The sequence below is a fragment of the Scyliorhinus torazame genome, chromosome 18 (genome assembly GCF_047496885.1).
Source record: "Scyliorhinus torazame isolate Kashiwa2021f chromosome 18, sScyTor2.1, whole genome shotgun sequence".
Classification (NCBI taxonomy): Eukaryota; Metazoa; Chordata; class Chondrichthyes; order Carcharhiniformes; family Scyliorhinidae; genus Scyliorhinus; species Scyliorhinus torazame.
The window spans coordinates 43,680,889-43,701,259 of NC_092724.1; the positions used below are offsets into that span (position 1 = coordinate 43,680,889).

Sequence of the window (20,371 nt, forward strand, 5' to 3'; positions counted from 1 at the left end):
CCAATCGGGAGAACCTGAGGCTGTAGGTGCAGAGGGGGAACATACTGAGGTACATTACTCAGTCTGACATTTGCAGGCACCAGATACAAGGACCATAGAAGAACTCAGCTCCGACACTGGACTTTTCTCAAGAGTTTGAAAGCCACCCATTCCAGTGTGGGTGTGGTAGCCAAATCCATGAGAATATTTATGGACAAAACTGTGATGTAATATCTAATGGCCAATATCTCAACTACCATCACACTAGGTGTAGGAACCAAGAAACCTCTGAATGTTGCAGTGGAAGCTCACACTGAGGTCATTAAATCTGATTTTTTTTTTTCTTTGCCATACAAATCCAGCTTGGTGTCACACAGGCTCTGATGTGTGTTCAAAGGGACTTTTAGGGTCTCAGTGTCGTTTGTCAATTTGTGCTCCAGCAAATTACTGGGGTTTCTGAGGCACTCCCAAAGGGGTCTACCAGTGGTTGCGTGAACCTGCTGTGCTCTTGTGATAAATCATAGCATTTGTGCTCCCACCACTGCCACTCCACCTGTTGCCTGACAGCTAGCCAACCCAAACTGCTGTTGCCCATGCCAAGCTGGTGCAGTTTGAAGCCGGGCCTCAATGCCCAGAGTCTCCTGCAAACCAAAATGCTGTCTCCCCAACTGAAAGCGAGCAACCTTCCAAATTCCAGCAGCCGAGCTTCAGCCACTGGGATAGCACTGCATGGGATTTATAATAATCTATAATCTTTATGAGTGCTACAAGTAGGCTTACATTAACACTACAATGAATTACTGTGAAAATCCCCGAGTCGCCACATCTTTATAGTCACAAGCAGGCTTACATTAACACTGCAATGAGTTACTGTGAAAAGCCCTAGTCGCCACATTCCGGCGCCTGTTCGGGTACACAGAGGGAGAATTCAGAATTTCCAATTCTTCAAGCACGTCTTTTGGGACTTGTGGGAGGAAACTGGAGCACCCGGTGGAAACACAGACACAGGGAGAACGTGCAGACTCCGCAGACAGTGACGCAAACCGGGAATTGAACCCGGGTCCCTGGCACTGTGAAGCAACAGTGCTAACCACTGTGCTACCGTGCATTTCTAGGCCCTGCTAAGGCACATAAGGCATTAATGAACACACAAGAGTGACTTGTTGAGCATTGTATGGAATATTGGATGTGCTTTTGGATAACGTTGGTATGGAATGGTTGCTTTGTTGTGGCTTTAATTTAAGGATTGTAGTTAAGAGGATGCAGTTATTGGTTCCTGGTCCTGGATCGCTGCCCATGTGGAGTTTTCACATTCTCCCCATGTCTGTGTGGGTCTTGTCGTGTTGGGTGTCCTGATGCACAAATGATCCAACACGGCTGTAGATGGTACAGCTCTGTTTTATTGTCTAAACAACTGTAACAACTAACTGCTGGCTTGGGTACGTGCTTCACCAGCTAACCTGTGGACCCAGCCCTATCACTATCTTAGTGAGGCACTCAGCACATGGTCTATGCCTGAGTGGCACGCTGTGAGCTCTGTGCTCTGAGCTATCTCCTGGTAGAATGAGCGGGAACTGTGGTGTTCCCTGTTTTATAGTGCGTGTGCTCTCACTGGTGATTGGCTGCGATGTTATGTGTGTTCTGGTTGGTCCAACTGCCTGTCCATCAGTATGTGTGCGATTGCACCATGAAATGCTGATGCGGATATCATGACATCCCCCCCCCCTTTCACAAAGGATATGTGCCTACATGCTAATAAATAGAAATGTGTACTGAGTGCATCTGAGTATGTGTGCAATATTTACAACATGTACATGAGGCTAACAACATATACAGAGGAAGGTGTCAGGTGCAACAGAACAACGACGTTGTACCAATAACAGAACAAATGCAATCAACAAACGACGAGAGAAAACTTCTGGAACAATGAACGACAAGAAAAGAAACTCGTTAGCAGTACTGTAAAACAATTCAGTGAGTACAATGTGCTAACAGGCTCATAAGTCAAGTCTCTCAGGTGGGCGACGAATTCGGGTTGACCGCCTCAAGGGTGGGTCAGGATCCACCGGCTGAGAAATGGGCCTGGCCACGGGCGAAAGAGGAAGAGGCAGAGTGGCAGGAAGCTCAACAAAGTCGACATCAGGGACAACAGGAGGGCGTGGCACTGGTGCATGATCTCGTAGCGAGCGAGGAACCAGACGAAGGGCCCGCCAATTACGGCGGCGAATAGAGCCATCAGGCATACAAACCAGGAATGAGCGGGGAGCCACGTGGCGGAGAACCTCGGCGGTTGCCGACCAGCCACCCTCCGGTAGGTGTATGCGGACGTTGTCTCCAGGTGTCAGGGCAGGAAGATCAGTCGCCCGAGCGTCATGTGCCACTTCTGCTGAGCACGCTGTTGTTGCATCCTTCGCAATACTGGAGCATGGTCGAGGTCAGGAACATGTATGGACAGCACAGTGGTCCTGAGGGTGCGACCCATCAACAGCTGGGCTGGCAAGAGGCCCGTGGACAGTGGGGCCGAGCGATAGGCCAGCAGGGCTAAATAGAAGTCAGATCCGGCATTAGCAGCCTTGCAGAGGAGCCGCTTCACAATGTGGACGCCCTTTTCCGCCTTGCCATTCGACTGAGGATGCAAGGGACTGGACGTCACGTGTGTGAAGTTGTATGACATGGCAAAGGAAGACCATTCTTGACTCGCAAAGCAAGGCCCGTTGTCAGACATGACGGTTAGCGGAATTCCATGGCGAGCAAAGGTTTCTTTGCCTGCCCGGATGACAGCTGATGACGTTGTGTCGTGCAGGCGTATGACCTCCGGATAACTTGAGAAGTAGTCAATAAGAATAATGTAGTCCCTGCCGAGCACATGAAAAAGGTCCACACCCACCTTCGCCCAGGGGGACGTGACCAACTGATGGGGCTGAAGGATCTCAGGGGGTTGCGCCGGCTGAAACCTCTAGCAGGTGGGGCAGTTGAGCACCATGTTGGCGATGTCGTCGCTGATGCCCGGCCAGTACACAGCCTCTCGGGCCCTCCGCCTGCACTTTTCAACTCCGAGATGGCCTTCATGCAGTTGTTCAAGGACAAGCCGGTGCATGCTGTGTGGGATCACGATCCGGCCCAACTTGAAGAGGACACCATCAATGACGGCCAAGTCGTCCCGGACGTTGTAAAATTGTGGGCACTGCCCCTTGAGCCACCCTTCCGTCATGTGGCGCATCACACGTTGTAGAAGGGGGTCATCCGCAGTCTCACGGCGAATGTGGGCCGGACGTGCATCAGTGGCCGGCAGATTGATGTGAAAGCTACTTATGCGTCGACCTGACAAACGAACCCCTCCGAGTCGGGCGGTGTGTTGACCGCCCTGGACAGAGCATCTGCGATGAGGAGATCCTTCCCCAGGGTGTAGACAAGTTGGAAGTCGTTGAGCAGAATGCGCTGGAGGCGAGGGGTCATGTCGTTGAGGTCCTTCTGAATGATGCCGACCAGGGGGCAATGGTCAGTCTCCACAGTGAACTGCGGAAGACCATATACATAATCGTGAAACTTGTCGATGCTAGTCAACAGGCCTAGGCACTCCTTCTCAATCTGCGCATAGCGCTGTTCTGTGGGGGTCATGGCCCACGACGTATAGGCGACAGGAGCTCATGATGCGGTGTCATCCCGTTGCAGGAGTACCGCCCCAATGCCAGACTGGCTGGCGTCAGTTGAGATCTTTGTTTCCCGTGTGCTATCGAAAAACACCTGTACCGGGGCGGTGGTGAGCTTGACCTTGAGCTCCTCCCATTCACTCTGGTGTGCGGGCAGCCACTGGAATTCCGTTGTCTTTTTGACCAGGTGGCGAACAGCAGTCGTGTGCAAAGCAAGGTTAGGAATGAACTTCCCCAGGAAGTTGACCATCCCGAGAAAGCGCAGCACTACCTTCTTGTCTGATGGCTGCTGCATGGCTGCGACTTTGTCGGCATCCGGCCGCACACCCGACCTGGAGATGTGGTTCCCCAAAAACTTTAGCTCAGTCTGGCCAAAAGAACACTTGGCTCGGTTAAGGCACAGGCCCTGGTCCCGTATCCGTGCAAAGACACGCTGGAGACGACTGATATGTCATGCCACCTGTTCTAGCCTCGAAGGATCTGCTGCTTTAAAAAGATTCAGGATCATGATTACCTTGATTACTGGCAGTGCTGTCCATGACCTGCTCTAAGGTTGTAGGCTTTGTTCCTAGGAGGGGCACAGTTCTGTGACAATCCTGGTGAAAGCACATCCAGAAAACACACTGCTCTTGCTTTAAGAGAAATGTTCCCTGAGGAAACCAAGGCCTTCTACAAGAGTGCTTTTCCTCTTCCCATGGAGAGCAGTTTATCTTATTTTCTGTATCTGTACGCAGTTGTGCATGTTTAAGAGAGGGTGTTGGCTAGAGAGACTTGGCCTAAAATAGCAGATCATATGTCAAGTCTGTATGAAATGTTGACAGATGCTGCAATCTGCCTACTCTGTATACTTTTGACACACAAAATACCTTCACTAATGCTCTCCCCAATATGGCATTTGGCATGGTTTATGCCAACAGTGGGTAGTAGCAACATTGCTGCCATTTTTCCCTTAAACTGACTTGCATAGTAATAAAAGTACCAATGCTTAGTTGAATATCGCAGCCCTATTATCTCAAAATCGAAGTGCTTGCTTGGCTGTCACTGCAGTAGCTCATCCTGCAGGAGGGCGCCCTCTGGTGCTACTATGTAAAAGGACTTAGGGACATCAGGGCCTCGAGTCTGAACCTAGATTATTGGGGAATCTCTAAATTATGTTCTTTTTGAGCATTCAGCTTTCTCTTTCTACAAGCAGTCACAACCCTGAGTTACTCACAAGAAGAAAACTTAGTTAAAACACTTAAGGAGCCATTTTAATTTATCTGGAATTTGGCATTTCTTCACTGTTTGAAAATGTTTTGGGTAAAATGCCTTAAGTGCATTTTTCTGTTTGGATTAAACCTCCATTCTAAATCCCGTTGTACAACCACTATCCCTCCCCTCCCCCCAATAGTCATTAGATGGTATTTTCCTTGGTTCTCTGAAATTCTTTCTTTTGTTAGTTAATGAGATTGATCCTGGTGATGAAGTGTTGCCTGTTCATTCCTAGTTGCCCTTGGAAAGGTGGTGGTGAGCTGTTGCAGTCCATATGGTGAAGGTGTAATCCCATGGTCCTGTCAAGTAGGAAGCAGCAGGAATTTGACCCAGTGACAGTTAAAGAACAGCAACATATTCCCAATCAGGATGCTGTGTAAGTTGGAGGGGAGTGGTGCTCCTAGTGTCTTCTATTCTTCTCCACATGGGCCAAAGTCACATGCAGTTTGGGAGGTGTTGTCAAAGAAGCTTTGGTGAGTTAACGCAGTGTCTATTATAGAAGTTGCACACTGCAGACATGTTGTGCCAGTGGGGGAGGGAGTGACTTTTTAATTTGGTGCTGGGGTGCCAATCAAGTTTGTTCAAAGAATCCCTACAGTACAGAAAGAAGCCATTCAGCACATCAAGTCTGCACCAACCCTTTAAAAGACCTCCCTTTTAGGCCCAATCCCTCTGCCCTGTGACCTCACCCTAAGGGGCAATTTAGCATGTTCAATCCACCTAACCTACACATCTTTGGACTGTGAGAGGAAACCCACGCAGGCATAGGGAGACGTGCAAACTCCACACAGACAATAACCCAAGGTGGGAATCGAACCTGGGCCCTTGGTACTGTGAGGCAGCAGTGCTAACCACTGTGCCGCCATTATTTTTTTCCAGATAGTATTAAGCTTCTAGAGTATTGCTGGAACTGTACACATCCACATATGTGGAAAGTATCCCATTCATTATCCTCCTGACTTAGGTCTTATATCCAACCTTTTTATGCTGATCCTAGATCAACATGCGCAAGTCGTTTTAAACATTATTTTATTACATAGTCTGGGGCTGACGGGAGTCAAACTTATATATCAACTGGTATTAAAAATGCAGCTATTTCTAATAGTTTATGATTCACACTCACAAACACATTGCAGATTATATTACACAAGGATGGTCACGAACTGAATTGCTTTGCGAATAATAATGCAACATTATGATACATGCAAGGTACACGCAATTGTACTTATTTTTTTCCCACAGACCACCTGCAGTACTCTTGTGGGCCAGGTAGGGAACCACTGTTGTAGATGAAGAAACTTGGTGAGGGGGGTTGTGTGTGTGTGAGGTGCAATCGAGGAGAGTTCCACTGCAGTATTGACGTAGCTGGTCCAGTTAAGCTTCTGGTCACTGGTGACTCTCTATCCCTGCCACAGGATGTTGATGGTAGGGCATTTGACAACAGTGATTACTGTTGAATGTAAAGGAGACATGGTTAGTTTTTCTTGATGTAGATTGGTAATGCCTTGTACATGCGTGATTAGAATGCTACTTGCCACTATCAGCCCAAGCCTGAATGATGCCCAGATCTTGCTATATACAGACAACTGCTTCAGTATCTGAGGGGTTGCAAATGATACTAGCCACTGTACACGCATCAAGCAAATATCCCCACTTATAACCTTATGATGAAGGAAAGGTCATTGATGAAGGAGCTTGAAGGACACTGCCCTGATGCTACCTTTGTTTGTGACGTTGACCGAGTGACCAAGAATGAAGCCCTCATTAGCTGTGGAAAGGACTAAGAAGTTAGAAGCGAGGAGGAAAAAAGACTCCTTTCACACAGGAAGGCCACAGGGGCCAAGACTACATCAATTTATTTAGTTCATCAATCATTCAGCACAAATTGGCTCCAGACTACAAAAACTATAAACAAAGGGGCAGAGTTGGGATAGTAACTGGCAGGGGACAACGAGTTTCAATTGCGTAAGTAAAAGTCTTCATACCCACAATTTATTTCTGTGGATTAGAGGGCTTATTATAATAGGCCAGCTTGGCTAGGCAGCTGGTTTGTGATGCAGAGCAAGGCCAGTAGCGCGGGTTCAACCTCTGGCTGAGGTTGGTCATGAAGGCCCCGCCTTCTCAACTTGCCCCTCGCCTGGTGTGTGGTGACCTTCAGGTTAAATCGCCAGCAGTCAGCCCTCCCCCTCAAAGGAGAAAGCAGCCTATGGTCATTTGGGACTATGGTAACTTTACCTTTATCTAGTATAATGTAAGGAACAAACTACGTTCAGAGAATCTGAATGATCACATAAAACTATAAAAGTATAGAACACCGGTTATTCCTGGCTTTGTATTGGCACTTTGTTAAGTAACAGCACTGAAACTAACACTGCCCTACTCTCCCTATTGCTCCATTTCTTTAAAATATTGATCTGGCTTTCCCTTTTAAGAATGCGATCTGCCTCATCTGATGGCAAAGCATGCTTCAATAATCCACAGTGCAAAAACACTTCTAACCATTCTTTTTTTAAACTGATGATCCCAGGGCAGCACGGTGGTTAGCATTGCTGCCTCACGGCGCCAAGGTCCCAGGTTCGATCCCGGCTCTGGGTCACTGTCCGTGTGGAGTTTGCACATTCTCCCTGTGTATGTGTGGGTTTCGCCCCCGCAACCCAAAGATCCCATCATCACCAAATACCCAACTGACAGAATAGTCTTTCACTAATTGCTCTGTCAAAACCCTTTATCATTTAAAAATTATCTATTAAAACTCTTCATAACCATCTCTAACATTCCCGTAACAGCCTCCCCGAACAGGCGCCGGAATGTGGCGACTAGGGGCTTTTCACAGTAACTTCATTTGAAGCCTACTTGTGACAATAAGCGATTTTCATTTCATGTCTACTCCACTGCAAAATGTTCCACTGTTGCAAATCTTCTCAACTACCGTTTCTCATTGCTGGCATCATGACTCCAGCCTTGGGGTCAGTGTGTGGAGTTTGCACATTTCTTTCCCTCCCCACCAGTGTATAATTGGGCCTCCTCCCAGTCGAAAGATGCGCAGGTTAGGTGGATTGGCAATGCTAAATTGCCTCTTAGTGCCCAGGGATGTGGATCTCGGTAGGGTGCTCCTTTGGAGGGTTGATGCAGACTAAATGGTCTCCTTCTGCACTGTAGGAATCCTATGATTCCCTAGCCCGCTGTTTAAAAGTAACTATCCTAATTAAAACTAGACTTAAGCAGTTTCAAGCCAATTTTCACTGTACCCAGGTCTATGCCACAAAGCTGTCCCAAAATTAAAAAAAAATATATATATATTTAGAGTACCCAATTCATTTTTTCCAATTAAGGGGCAATTTAGCATGTTCAATCCACCTACCTTGCACATCTTGGGTTGTGGGGGCAAAACCCACGCAAACACGGGGAGAATGTGCAAACTCCACATGGACAGTGACCCAGAGCCGGGATCTAACCTGGGACCTCGGTGCCATGAGACTGTAGTGCTAACCACTGAGCCATCGTGCTACCCAGCTGTCCCTAAATTAAGTTTTACCCAAATGCTACTCTGGGTTCAAGTAAATAAGATGCACACTAAAGTTACTTGTTGGGGTGATATAGAAGCAGCTTTGTCCTGTATTGGACCGGAGCTGTAGCTGACTGGGCACTTTTCTTTCCACCTACACAGATTATGAAATGCGGAATGCTGACAATGGTGTCAGACCTGGAAATGTTCCCTGTCTCAATATTAATTTATTTCAAATAGGTGAGCATGTAACTCATTCTTGAGGGATGATCAGATTTTGGCAGCCAAAATTGTAAGCTAGTCCTGACTGCTCTCATTATTGAACATAGAACATACAGTGCAGAAGGAAACCATTCGGCCCATCAAGTCTGCACTTAAGCCCTCACTTCCACCCTATCCCCGTAACGCAATGACCCCTCCTCACCTTTTTGGTCACTAAGGGCAATTTATCATGGCCAATCTACCTAACCTGCACGTCTTTGGACTGTGGGAGGAAACCCACGTGGACATGGGGAGAACGTGCATACTCAACACAGACGGTGACACAGTGGTGAAATCGAACCTGGGACCCTGGCGCTGTGAAGCCACAGTGCTATCCACTTGTGCTACCCGATCGTGTTAAGTTTTGTTTGGTTTGTAATACTGCCTCTAAGTCAGACCAGGGCAGCACGGTAGCCTTGTGGATAGCGCAATTGCTTCACAGCTCCAGGGTCCCAGGTTCAATTCCGGCTTGGGTCACTGTCTGTGCGGAGTCTGTACATCCTCCCCGTGTGTGCGTGGGTTTCCTCCGGGTGCTCCGGTTTCCTCCCACAGTCCAAAGATGTGCAGGTTAGGTGGATTGGCCATGATAAATTGCCCTTAGTGTCCAAAATTGCCCTTAGTGTTGGGTGGGGTTACTGGGTTATGGGGATAGGGTGGCGGTGTTGACCTTGGGTAGGGTGCTCTTTCCGGGAGCCGGTGCAGACTTGATGGGCCGAATGGCCTCCTTCTGCACTGTAAATTCTATAACCACCTTCTATATACTGAGTTCTTTCTCATGAGCATTGTCTGCCTGATAGTGCCAGTTAGCAACAACCTTTGGATGAATTGTTAAACCCAGGGCCCAATTGCCTGGTCCAAGGTTTCAGATGTCCAATGAAGATCCCTGACATTATTGAAAAACAAATTAAGTGGTGATTTATTGCCATGCTATTTGTGAGATCTTGCTGTGTGCAAAATGGCTGCTGCATTTACTGACAAGTCACTTATTTATTAAATGCAAAGCATCCTGTAGTCACTGGAAGATGAGGTGCCAGACTACAAGGCCTGAATTAATTGTTAACCTGCTTAAGTACTGGCAGTGCCTTGCAAAACATTTTTGAAAGAGGGTAAACCATTGCTCTCCAATAGTTTGTAGTCCCAAATCTTCTTTCCAAATTATTCATGGCCTTAACGCTCCCTATCGTTATAACCTCCTCCAACCCATAACCCTCTGAAATATCTGGCCTTTTGTACATTCCCAATTATAATCATTCGATATTGGTGGCCATGCCTGCAATTGCCGAGGCCCCAAGCTCTGGAATTCACTCCCGACATCTCGCTGCCTCTACTTCCCTCCTTTAAGACATTTTCTTTGACCAAGCTTTTGGTCATTTGACCTAATATTGCCTTGTGTCAGTAGTATTTGTGTCCTCACTAGGAGGGATAAAGAGTACAAGAGCAAAATATTCATCATTTTGTTTTAACAAATGGTTCCTCTTTCCTCTCTCCAAACATACATTTTTATGGTGACACGGAGGAAAGAGCTTTCAGTATTAGTGCAGAGGTTTATTTACCTTTCCTCTGTGCACTGTTTAACAGAGGTATTAACATATCCTAAGTAAACAGGCAACTACTATTTTTAAGTAGCAGACAGAGAATTGTCACATGTACCCATTAAGGCTGCAGAAGTTAATGTTGCAAAGCTAAATTTCAGAGCTTAGATGCATGGTAAATAAACTGTTCCTTGTATGCAGCAGTGTAGTGTTCAAAGTTCACGGTACTGCTCTTTGGAGTGCAACCTTTTCCAATTAACTAAAAAGCAGATCGCTGATGCTTTTAATGCAACTTGATGAAGCCAGCCAACCAACTTTCCAAGAGGTGGCTTTTTCATTTACAATTATTTAGTGTACTCTTGTGCATAACATTCAATTTAATAGCAAGTGACAGAAAAGCAAACCAACGAGAGGCACATTAATTTACTAAAGTGACCATGGAAATGGAAAGTGGTAATCGGAGCACAGAATAGAAAAATTCTTCAGTTGGGACAGTGTATGCTTCTTGGCCATTATCACGGAAACTATTGGGACCTGGCAGGTTTTCTGAACACAAGGATAATCAGCTGGCATAGTTCTTTAATATTGATAAAAAGGGGGGTGGGAAATCTGAAATGGGATTGGGAAAGAGCAAAGAAATGTGATTGTCCCCTTTAAGGAGTAGAACTGGTGCATGGATTAAACTGCTTTCCTGGGTGCTGTAATTTGATACAGGTTGAGTATTCCTTATTCAAAATTTCAAAAAGCTCTGAAGTCTGCACTTGGAGCGCCAAAATCAAGTTTTGAATCCTTAGTGTCGGCTGTTCCTGTGGCCAAACACACGTGCGTGTGTGCATCCTTTCAATTGATGGCACAAGTTTGTTGCACCGAGAGTTGAACCCGGTGCCTAATTGCCTGTCGGTAAGGAAGCCGCGTAACCCCCCCCTCCCCTGGTCAGACACAGCACCAAACGGCCACTCAGAGCAATGTCCGAGTGTCTTTGCAGCTCGGTATTCCAAAATATGGACTATTCCGCAATCAGAAACATTTGCGGCTCCAAGCATTTCAAATAAGGGACATTATTTCAGAAACTGGAATTTGAATGTAGTCCTGTAGATGAATTGGAATTGAGTTCCAGCCCATACTCAATAAATAAAAGGCATCTATCTCTCTTGGCTTTGACTCATGAGAAATGGATTGCAATAGTTTCAACAGAAATCAGAGCCAACTGGCTGTCTCAGAGAAGGCACAGGTTAACAAGGAAAACCAAACCTTTCCCCCCCAACTGTCTCCTGTTCTTTAAGACAGACGTCTGCTAAGCTATGACTCCACCAGCACTGGAAGACCTCCAACTCCTTACCCAAAGAATTATTCTTAAGAGTGTGATCCAAGCAAGTGATCATATTTAGACTATCCAAACCCACGAGACTAATTGCAAGTTTGTCAACTAATGCCCGTGCTAATCCACACGGATCACTGGATACACCTGGGACATTTTGCTCTGCTTATCCGATTGGCAGAGAAATCAAGTGCAGCCTACTATTTCCACTGCTCAAATCAGCTTTGTGCAGATTGTGAATCCTCTGTTCTGTGCAGCTCAATTACTCACTGTCCCAGTGCACAAGAGATTAACAAGTGAGCTGCAGAATAAAATTTCATATTTGTGCCGTTGGGCTACTCTTCGGAGTTTGTGACAAGGTAGAAGTACATTACCGAGTGCAGTACATAACTCAAGGATGCTTGATGCAAACATTCGGTGCACTTTACCTCGCCGATTCCAAAAACCCCACTTCCAATAAACAAAAAAATTACACTGCTTTGCTAAAGCCACAGAACATTTTTCTTTTAGTGAAGTTACTCACTAGAGGTGGCTCATACACAATAAGTCACAAACATGTTTAGATCTCATTTATTTTAATATATACAAAGACAGAAACTCTTACATTACATTTAAATACAATATTGTCAACAGAAAAATCAATCAGAATCAGATCCAAATTAGTTAGGTTCAAAGTTTATTAGAAGTTATAGGGAATTTCTGACACTACTACCGTGTAAATCTCTTCTGTATTTAGGCACCAGTTCAAGAAACAAGACTTCAGGTAACAAGACCTTGCAGAATAGAATCAATACACATCAACTTATTGCACTGTGGAATCAACTTACATGTATACTGCGAGTTCAAGGAAGCCATCTTCTACTGCCATTCAGACACTTGTCGTTTTTTGTACCCAGCTGTGTTCTTTTTGGGAGATCTTCCTCATTTTATAGACCGATAGTGTTTCTTAGTAGCTTGAATATTCACTGGAACATACAGCTATGCTGAAGATTATGGATACGGTGACTGAATGGAGGAGTTCATTGTTCCAATTGAGCTCCTGCCATTAATACTCACTGAACAGCATGCTGCTTCCGCCCAACACACTCAGTTTTCTGGAACCAACTGAAAGTATTGGGATATTTTGGTTTTACAAATGAAAACGCTTGATGTAATACCGATTCCCCCACAAAAAACTACCGTTCACTAGCTGTGAACTTTGCAAAAGGATCTTCCAATAACAAATTGCCAGATAGGACAGAAATAAGAGTCACGAGGTTCTTGAAACGCTGTGACCACTTGTCTCTGTTACTGACCTGTTTGAAACACTAGATTGGTTTCCATGGTCCATTTCTGATTGGTCAAAGCTAGTGTCACTACCATGCAACGATGGAAGCATGTAGGTCTCACTATCTTGTGTGGGAGACATGTCCTGATGGTCAGTTTTAATGAGAACCTCCTCTTTGTTCTCAGCTGTACGATAATTTAATGTGCTATGATCCTCTTCTATTTGAAGACTACCTCCACATGAAGGTACTACTTTTTTGTTTTCTTCAGAACTTGCATCTGGTTGCATATGGTCAATGGCACCAGAATCATTTAAAAGATCCTGGGTATTTGAGCTGTCATTGCTTAATGGCTCAACCATGTTGTTGGAGCCCTCTGCAGATGTGTTGCGTTCTGGAGCTGCAATGCCTTCTGATATGATAGCTGCCGTCTCTGCCACCCAGTTCAGATCACCACTTAATGGTGTCACCTCAGAACTTGGATTCTGCATACGACCAGGCTGAATGCTGTCTGCTAGGCTGGGAGCGGCATTAGTCTGGGCTGCACTGGAACCAGCTATGAGAGAATTGTTTGAATCACTGGGGCTTGGCTGCGTGCTATCTGTTGCAGTATTGTTGTTTAGGTTGTCCTGGAGTGTTGTCTGGTTGGCTTGCCCAGCCTGCTGATTCTGCAACAACATTTCCTGAATCCGAATTTGCTGAAGGATGGCAGGCAGCTCGTAGTGATGGAAGAAGTAGATCATTGAATGCTGGAGGAGGATGGAGAAAACACCCAATTAATGCATATACACATGCACACACAACAGAGATTGGGAACAAATACTGGGCAATGCGAAAACTTAGGTAATAATTGCTGGGGGCTCGGAGATTGATACACTGCCATTAACTGACAATTGGCATTCCTTCGCCACAAAGGCTGACATTTATCAGCTGTTTATACTCTGGCATGGAATTTTGTACCTGATATTTCGCTTTTCTTTTCAAAGACCATTAACTGCCTAATTGCGATAGGACTCAGAATAGCTGACTTTCGACTTCTACCTATATAAAAACAAAGTGCTGGAAGAACTCAGCAGGCCTGGCAGTGCCTGTGGGGAAAGAAATTTCGAGCCCAATATGATTGTTCGGAGGAAGCGTCTTGAGTTCTTCCAGTACTTTGTTTTGTTTTTATACTTTACTTCTACCTACTGACCTCCCATCTCCTTTGATTGTAAGAGTGCTCACTTATACAGTTCTGACAAACAGTTTACATTAAAAGGGTTAAAAAGCTGTCTATCTGCTTTTCAAAGCAGTGTATTTCAAATTTTGTTTTAATTCCTTTAAGTATTCAGTTTTTACTCAATCATTTTTTAAAAATGAGAATGGGGACAGAAAACAGAAGGAGTGTCACACAAACCTCTCATGTCTGACAGAACACTGCCCCAATCTCAAGCGATGAAGGAAGGTGACAGCCACCAATGTTTAATCTACTGCGCAAAATCCCCAAAGTCTTGCAACAAAATAATCTCAACAACTCACTGCCCAATTAAAGTGCCTCACCCAGTATGAAAGATCTATTGAGTCCTACTCTTATCTGCTAAAAATGCTCAATATTCCTGGACTATAAAGATAACCTCAAGCTTCTTTTCACTTCCTAAACCCCTTTCCGCAGTGTCCTCTACCCTCACCTCCAATAAGTGAAGAGTTAATTGGCATATCACTAAGATTAAGACCATCTGATCAGCTGCCTCTGCTGTGTCCCATTCTTCCTGACTAGACCACTGGGTAAAATGCCCTCAAAGTTCAGCCTTGATCTTGCATCTTAGTTTCTCTCCTATTTCCGAAATTGCTGAAGGATGGCAGGCATCTATAATAATAATAATAATGGATTATTATTATTTCCCTCCTATTTCCCCTTATCCTTGAGACATGTAACTTGCACTCTCAACCCTATTCCCCCTAAACTGATGACTTAATTTCCTCTCCTGGTGTCCAAATTAGTCAATATGGTTAGTTCTCTTTCATGGTGCTGTCCTCACTTCTAAATCTGCTGTTAACACATCGACACACTTCTCAAAAAACCAACTCTTGCAAACTACTGCCCCATTTCCAACTTTCCTTTCTTTTTTTAAAACTTAAGAGTACCCAATTATTTTTATCCAATTAGGGGCAATTTATTGTGGCCAAGGCACCTAACCTGAACATTTTTGGATTGTTGGGGTGAAACCCACCCAGACACGGGGAGAATGTGCTAACTTCACACAGACAGTGACCCGGGCCTGGGATCAAACACAGGTCCTCAGTGTCGTAGGTGCCACCGTGCCGCCCTCCAACTTCCCTTTCAAAGGTCTTTGAACATGTTGCCTTGTCCCAAATCAATGCCCAGCTTTACCAAAACTCCATGTTTGAATCCAACCAATTTACCCCTGCCATGTTACTGAAATAGTCCTGATCAAGTTCTAAATGCTTTGTGACTGTGCCAAAGGTACCCCTCTTCATCCTAATTGATCTGTCTTGTAAGAAGTCTTACAACACCAGGTTAAAGTCCAACAGGTTTATTTGGAATCACTAGCTTTCGGAGCGCAGCTCCTTCATCAGGTGATGAAGTAACTGCGGTCCGAAAACTAATAAACCTGTTGGACTTTAACCTGGTGTTGTAAGATTTCTTACTGTGCCCACCCCAGTCCAACGGAAGCATCTCCACATCACGATCTGTCTTGTGGCACAGTTGACCCAAGTTTGGATGCCAGACCAGACCCCAACATTTGACAGGATACTGGTCAAGTACCCCAAACAGTTTTATTTAATTTGTAAAACTGTGAGGAAAGGATACTTCACCTCAGGAGTGATGACTCTGACCAATAGGTATATTTAAAGTCGAAACAAACTTTAATAATCTTTATTAATGTCACAAGTAGGCTTATATTAATACTGTAATGAAGTTACTGTGAAAATCCCCTAGTCTCCACACTCCGACACCTGTTCGGGTAAACTGAGGGAGAATTCAGAATGCCCAATTCACCTAACAAGCACGTCTTTCGGGACTTGTGGGAGGAAACCGGAGCACCTGGAAGAAATCCACGCAGACATGGGGAGAATGTGCAGACTCTGCATACACAGTAACCCAAGCCAGGAATCAAACGCAGGTCCCTGGCCCTGTGAAGCAACGGTGCTAACCACTGTGCTTTTTAAACGCACTATTTAAACGCAGAATTAACCACACTATCAAATAGCTTTACAATTATCAGCTAAGCAGTTCTTAACGAAAAAGAAAAACTTAAAACTTCCTTTCTATACATGCTACTAATTACAATTAAGCAACCCAATACAGTTTAAATGCCACTTACCATTTGGCAAAACTGCTGTTCAATTTAAAATCCTTGTCTTGTCAGACTCAAATGCCATCACAAACTGCAAAACTACAGAAGTCCTGGCTCTTCCTATTAATTACACCATCTGTATCCCACTAAGTTCCATTACCTGTTTAGCTAGGACTAAACAACACTCCCCCATAAGTTATCTACTCTGGAGGAATCATAACAATGTTCCATTAACCCTCTATATGTAAACAAGTAAATGGTGAGATTCAATCATGACCTCCTGTTTTAAGACTTCTTAAATAAAACTTTAGCAGACATAGTCTGGATACCTTAAACCTAGGTTCTTTAATAATATTCCTGCAACAAATATATCCCTTAACCCAGGCTTTTAAAAACGTTACTGCAACAGATTATAAAATACAATATATAATTTCTTACATTCTTCACAAAACACCATCCTCTCCCAATGCCTCTCCACCGTCGGCTAGCTGAGTGGGACTGCTCTTTCAGCTCGTTCCATTTGTAGCCAGAAAAAAACCACTTACAATGGTTTCTCTATTAACTCCCACACCATTAGCCTCTGGTGACTCCCAATGATCTATCCTTGGCCCTCTATTACTCATCTACATGCTGCTCATCGGGACATCTGAAAGTACAGCATTAATTTCCACATGTATACTGACGACACCCAGCTCCACCTCACCATCACCTCTCTCGACTCCTCCATTGTCACTAAGTTATCAGGCAGCTCATCTGGCACCCAGTACTGGATGAGAAAAAAATTCCTCCAATTAAATATTGGGAAGACTGAAACCATTGTTCTCACTCCAAACTCTGTATACTAACCACCGACTGCATCTGCCCCCCTCCCTTGCTACAGCCTGAGACAAATTAATCTGTTCAGAATGTTGGGGTCATATCTGACCCAAGGTGAGCTTCCAATCACATATCTGTTATCAATAAGACTGCCTAATTCCACCTCTGTAATATTACCCGACTCGCCATCTCAGCTTAGCTGCTGCTGAAATCACCATTTATGCTTTTGTTACTTGTAGACTTGACTATTCCAGTGCATGCCTGCTTTGTCTCCCACATTCTACACTTCGTAAATTTGAAATAATCCAAAACTTTGCTGTCCATATCTTAACTCACAGCAAATCTCATTTACCTGTCATCTGTGTTCGCTAATCTCTGGTTCCAAATTTAGTAAAGTCTTTATTTTAAAATTTTCATCCTCGTTTTCAAATACCTCCATGGCTTTGTCCCTTCCTCCTCCGCCTGTCATTTGCCCCAGATCGCAATACCTCAAAAATATCTATGCCCACCTAATTCTACCCTACCGTAATCGCTTCACCATTGATGACCGTGTTTCCAGCTACTCTACCTTGCTTTCTTCCTTGAAGACACTCCTTAAAACATAGCCCTTTGATCAAGTTATTGGTCACCTGGCTTAATATTCCCTTTAGTGGGCTGGTATCATACTTTGTTTTATAATGCTCCTATAAGGCACTTTGGGATATTGTATTATATTAAAGGCACTATAAAAGTCAGTTGTTATGAAATTGGCAGACATTTTATTAACTACATAAACAGTGTTGTATTATGGTCAAATCAATGGACGTACCTGGTGAACTACAGTTTAAAAAAGGGGCAGACGGCACCATCTAGTGCAGAATCAAAGTAGACTGTGCTGAGATAGCCAATCTTAGATGCAACAATAGTAGGAATACTATAAATGGTCTCAGCAATCTAGGAGTGGGCTCCAACCACTTCTAATCGCTAACAAATGACTCTTGTTGGGGTGTGTGATGTCTATCAGATTTAGTGGTGATGCTTTGCATATTTGCAAGGTATACCGATGTTTTGCATATTTGCAAACGTATACCCCGCCACAGCCCACCACGCTCACAAGTGATGGCACCTAGAACAATACATCAGTAGGAGCAGCAGCCATTTGGCCCTTTCAGTTGCTCCACCATTCCATGAGGTCATCACTGACCTTTGACCTCAACTCCACTTGCCCACCCTATCCGTGCAATCTTCCCTTAGTATCCAAAAATCCATCAACTCTCTTGAATATACTCAACGTGAAAATAGATAGTCATCTGGCATAGAGAATTCCAAAGATTCACAACACTTTGGGGAAAACAATTTCTCTTTTTTATTCATTTGTTAAAAAGTACCAATTTTTTCCCCCCAATTAAGGGGCAGTTTAGCGTGACCAATCCACCTAGCTTGCACATCTTTTTGGGTTGTGAGGGTGAGAGCCATGCAGACACGGGGAAAACGTGCAATCTCCACACGGACAGTGACCCAGGGCCAGGATTGAACCTGGGAACTCAGCACCATGAGGCAGCAGTGCCACCCGGGGGAAAAGATTCTTCATCAATTTTCTATTCTTTAATCAATCCTATATCCATGTTATCATCCCCAATACAATGAGGTCTTATCTATGTATCAATCTTCAAAATGTTTTTTGAAAATCTAAATCTATTATATCTCTAGTTCCCCCTTTAAGTACTCTGTTAATTTTGTGCTTAAAAAAACTATTAGTTACACAGGATTTACCTTTCATAAAACTATCACTGCCTAATCATGTGGTTTATTTTTTTAAGTGCCCAATTACAATTTCTTTAATAATAGATTCCAGGAATTTTCTGATGACTGATGTCAGATTTACTAGTTTGCAGTTCCCCATTTTCTCTTACCCACCTTTCTCGAATAGCACTGCTTCATTTTCTACCTTTTAATCTGCCAAGACCATTTGAGAATTTTGGAAATTTAGAAGGTCTAAAGTAATGTATCCACTATTCCTGCAGTTCTCTCTTTTGGACTCCTAGGATGCAGGCCATCAGGTCCAGGGGGTATCTCGGCTTTTAGTCTAATTAATTTTTCTAGTACTTTTTCTTTATGAATATTAATGATTTTAAGTTAATCATCTGTTACATTAGACCCATGTCCACTTTTTCTGGTATGATTTATGTGCCTTCTACTGTGAAATAGACAAAATATTGGTTTAATTTTGCTGCCATTTCATAGAATTTATAGTGCAGAATGAGACCATTCAGCCCATCGAATCTGCACTAGCCCTTGGAAAGAGCACTCCACTTAAGCCCACACCTCCACCCTATTCCCGTAACCCAACCTAACCTTTCTGGACACCAGGGGCAATTTAGCATGGCCAATCCACCTAATCTGCAAATTTTTGGACTGTGGGAGGAAATCGGAACACCCGGTGGAAACCCACACAGACAAGGGGAGAACGTGCAGACTCTGCACAGACAGTGACCAAGTCGGAAATCGAACGTAGGACCCTGGAGCTGTGAAGCAACAGTGCTAACCACTGTTTCCTTGCTACTACGTTTATTTTCACCACTATCTTCCTTTTTCATAGAATTGTGCAAAGTCTTTCTCTGTCCTCTGCTTTTATGCTCCTTGCTAGTTTAGTTTAATTTCTATTTTCTTACTCTATCAATTTTTTGGTCATCCTTTGCTGGTTTCTAAAGTTCTCCCAATTGTCAGAATTATAACCCTTATTGGCAACATTATACATATCTTTCTTTAATCATATACTACCCTACCCTCTTTAGTCAGCTAGATACATCACTTTTCCTGTTGAGATTTTACTTCTAAATGTAACATAAAAGGAGTGAAATTTGGAGCAAAAATAAAGAACTCCAAGAATATACCTGTATGAAGAGCCATGACGTTACCAATGCCAAACTGCTGTACTGCCCATTGAATCGATAATGATAGGCATAAAAGGCAAAGTGGTAAAGGTAAAAGAATCTGCAAAAACAAATGTTCATTTTAAAAATTCAGTTGAAGGTACACATTAATCCTTCAGAACAAGTACGTTGAGACACAAAGCTCAACAGAACATACAAACACCAGAAATTGTAAATAAAATAAACATCTCACAAACAATTCTACAGATCGGAAATACTGCTTTGTCCATCTTATAATCACCTAAACAACAGATGTAATACCCAGGACTTAGGATGCAGAAGAGATGCATCACATCTCAGGATTCATATGATTGGTAACAGTCTGGAATCAAGCTGATCTCAACTATGTTGGGCCTTGATGTTGGCAGTGGTGGTGAAGGCTGTTACAATCGGCCTCGCTACCCTTTGGCAAGGGAGGGGAAATCAGTCACAGTCTTAATTTCTCATGACTAGACCATGTGCGTGTGTATGCACGTGCACGCACGCATGGACTTTAAGTGAGGATGGATAGAAGTTGTATTGCCTGCCACAGTTAAACAGTTTGGCTGACATTCAGTCAAACTCACGCATGAATAATGGGTAA

At 44.1% G+C, this 20,371-nt stretch overlaps 1 protein-coding gene across 2 annotated transcripts in view; it reads right to left on the reverse strand.

Annotated features, from left to right (window-relative positions):
* Positions 1-12,054: 12,054 nt before the first annotated feature.
* tmem259 (transmembrane protein 259) overlaps positions 12,055-20,371 on the reverse strand; it is a 97,199-nt gene continuing 88,882 nt past the window's right edge. For both annotated transcript variants that reach the window (XM_072482681.1, XM_072482680.1), the window contains exons 10-11: positions 19,750-19,849; positions 12,055-13,510 (exon numbers count right to left, since the gene is read on the reverse strand). In XM_072482681.1, coding sequence (XP_072338782.1) covers positions 12,746-13,510; positions 19,750-19,849 — 865 coding nt within the window. In that variant the 3' untranslated portion in view covers positions 12,055-12,745. The remainder of the gene's footprint in view (positions 13,511-19,749; positions 19,850-20,371) is intronic.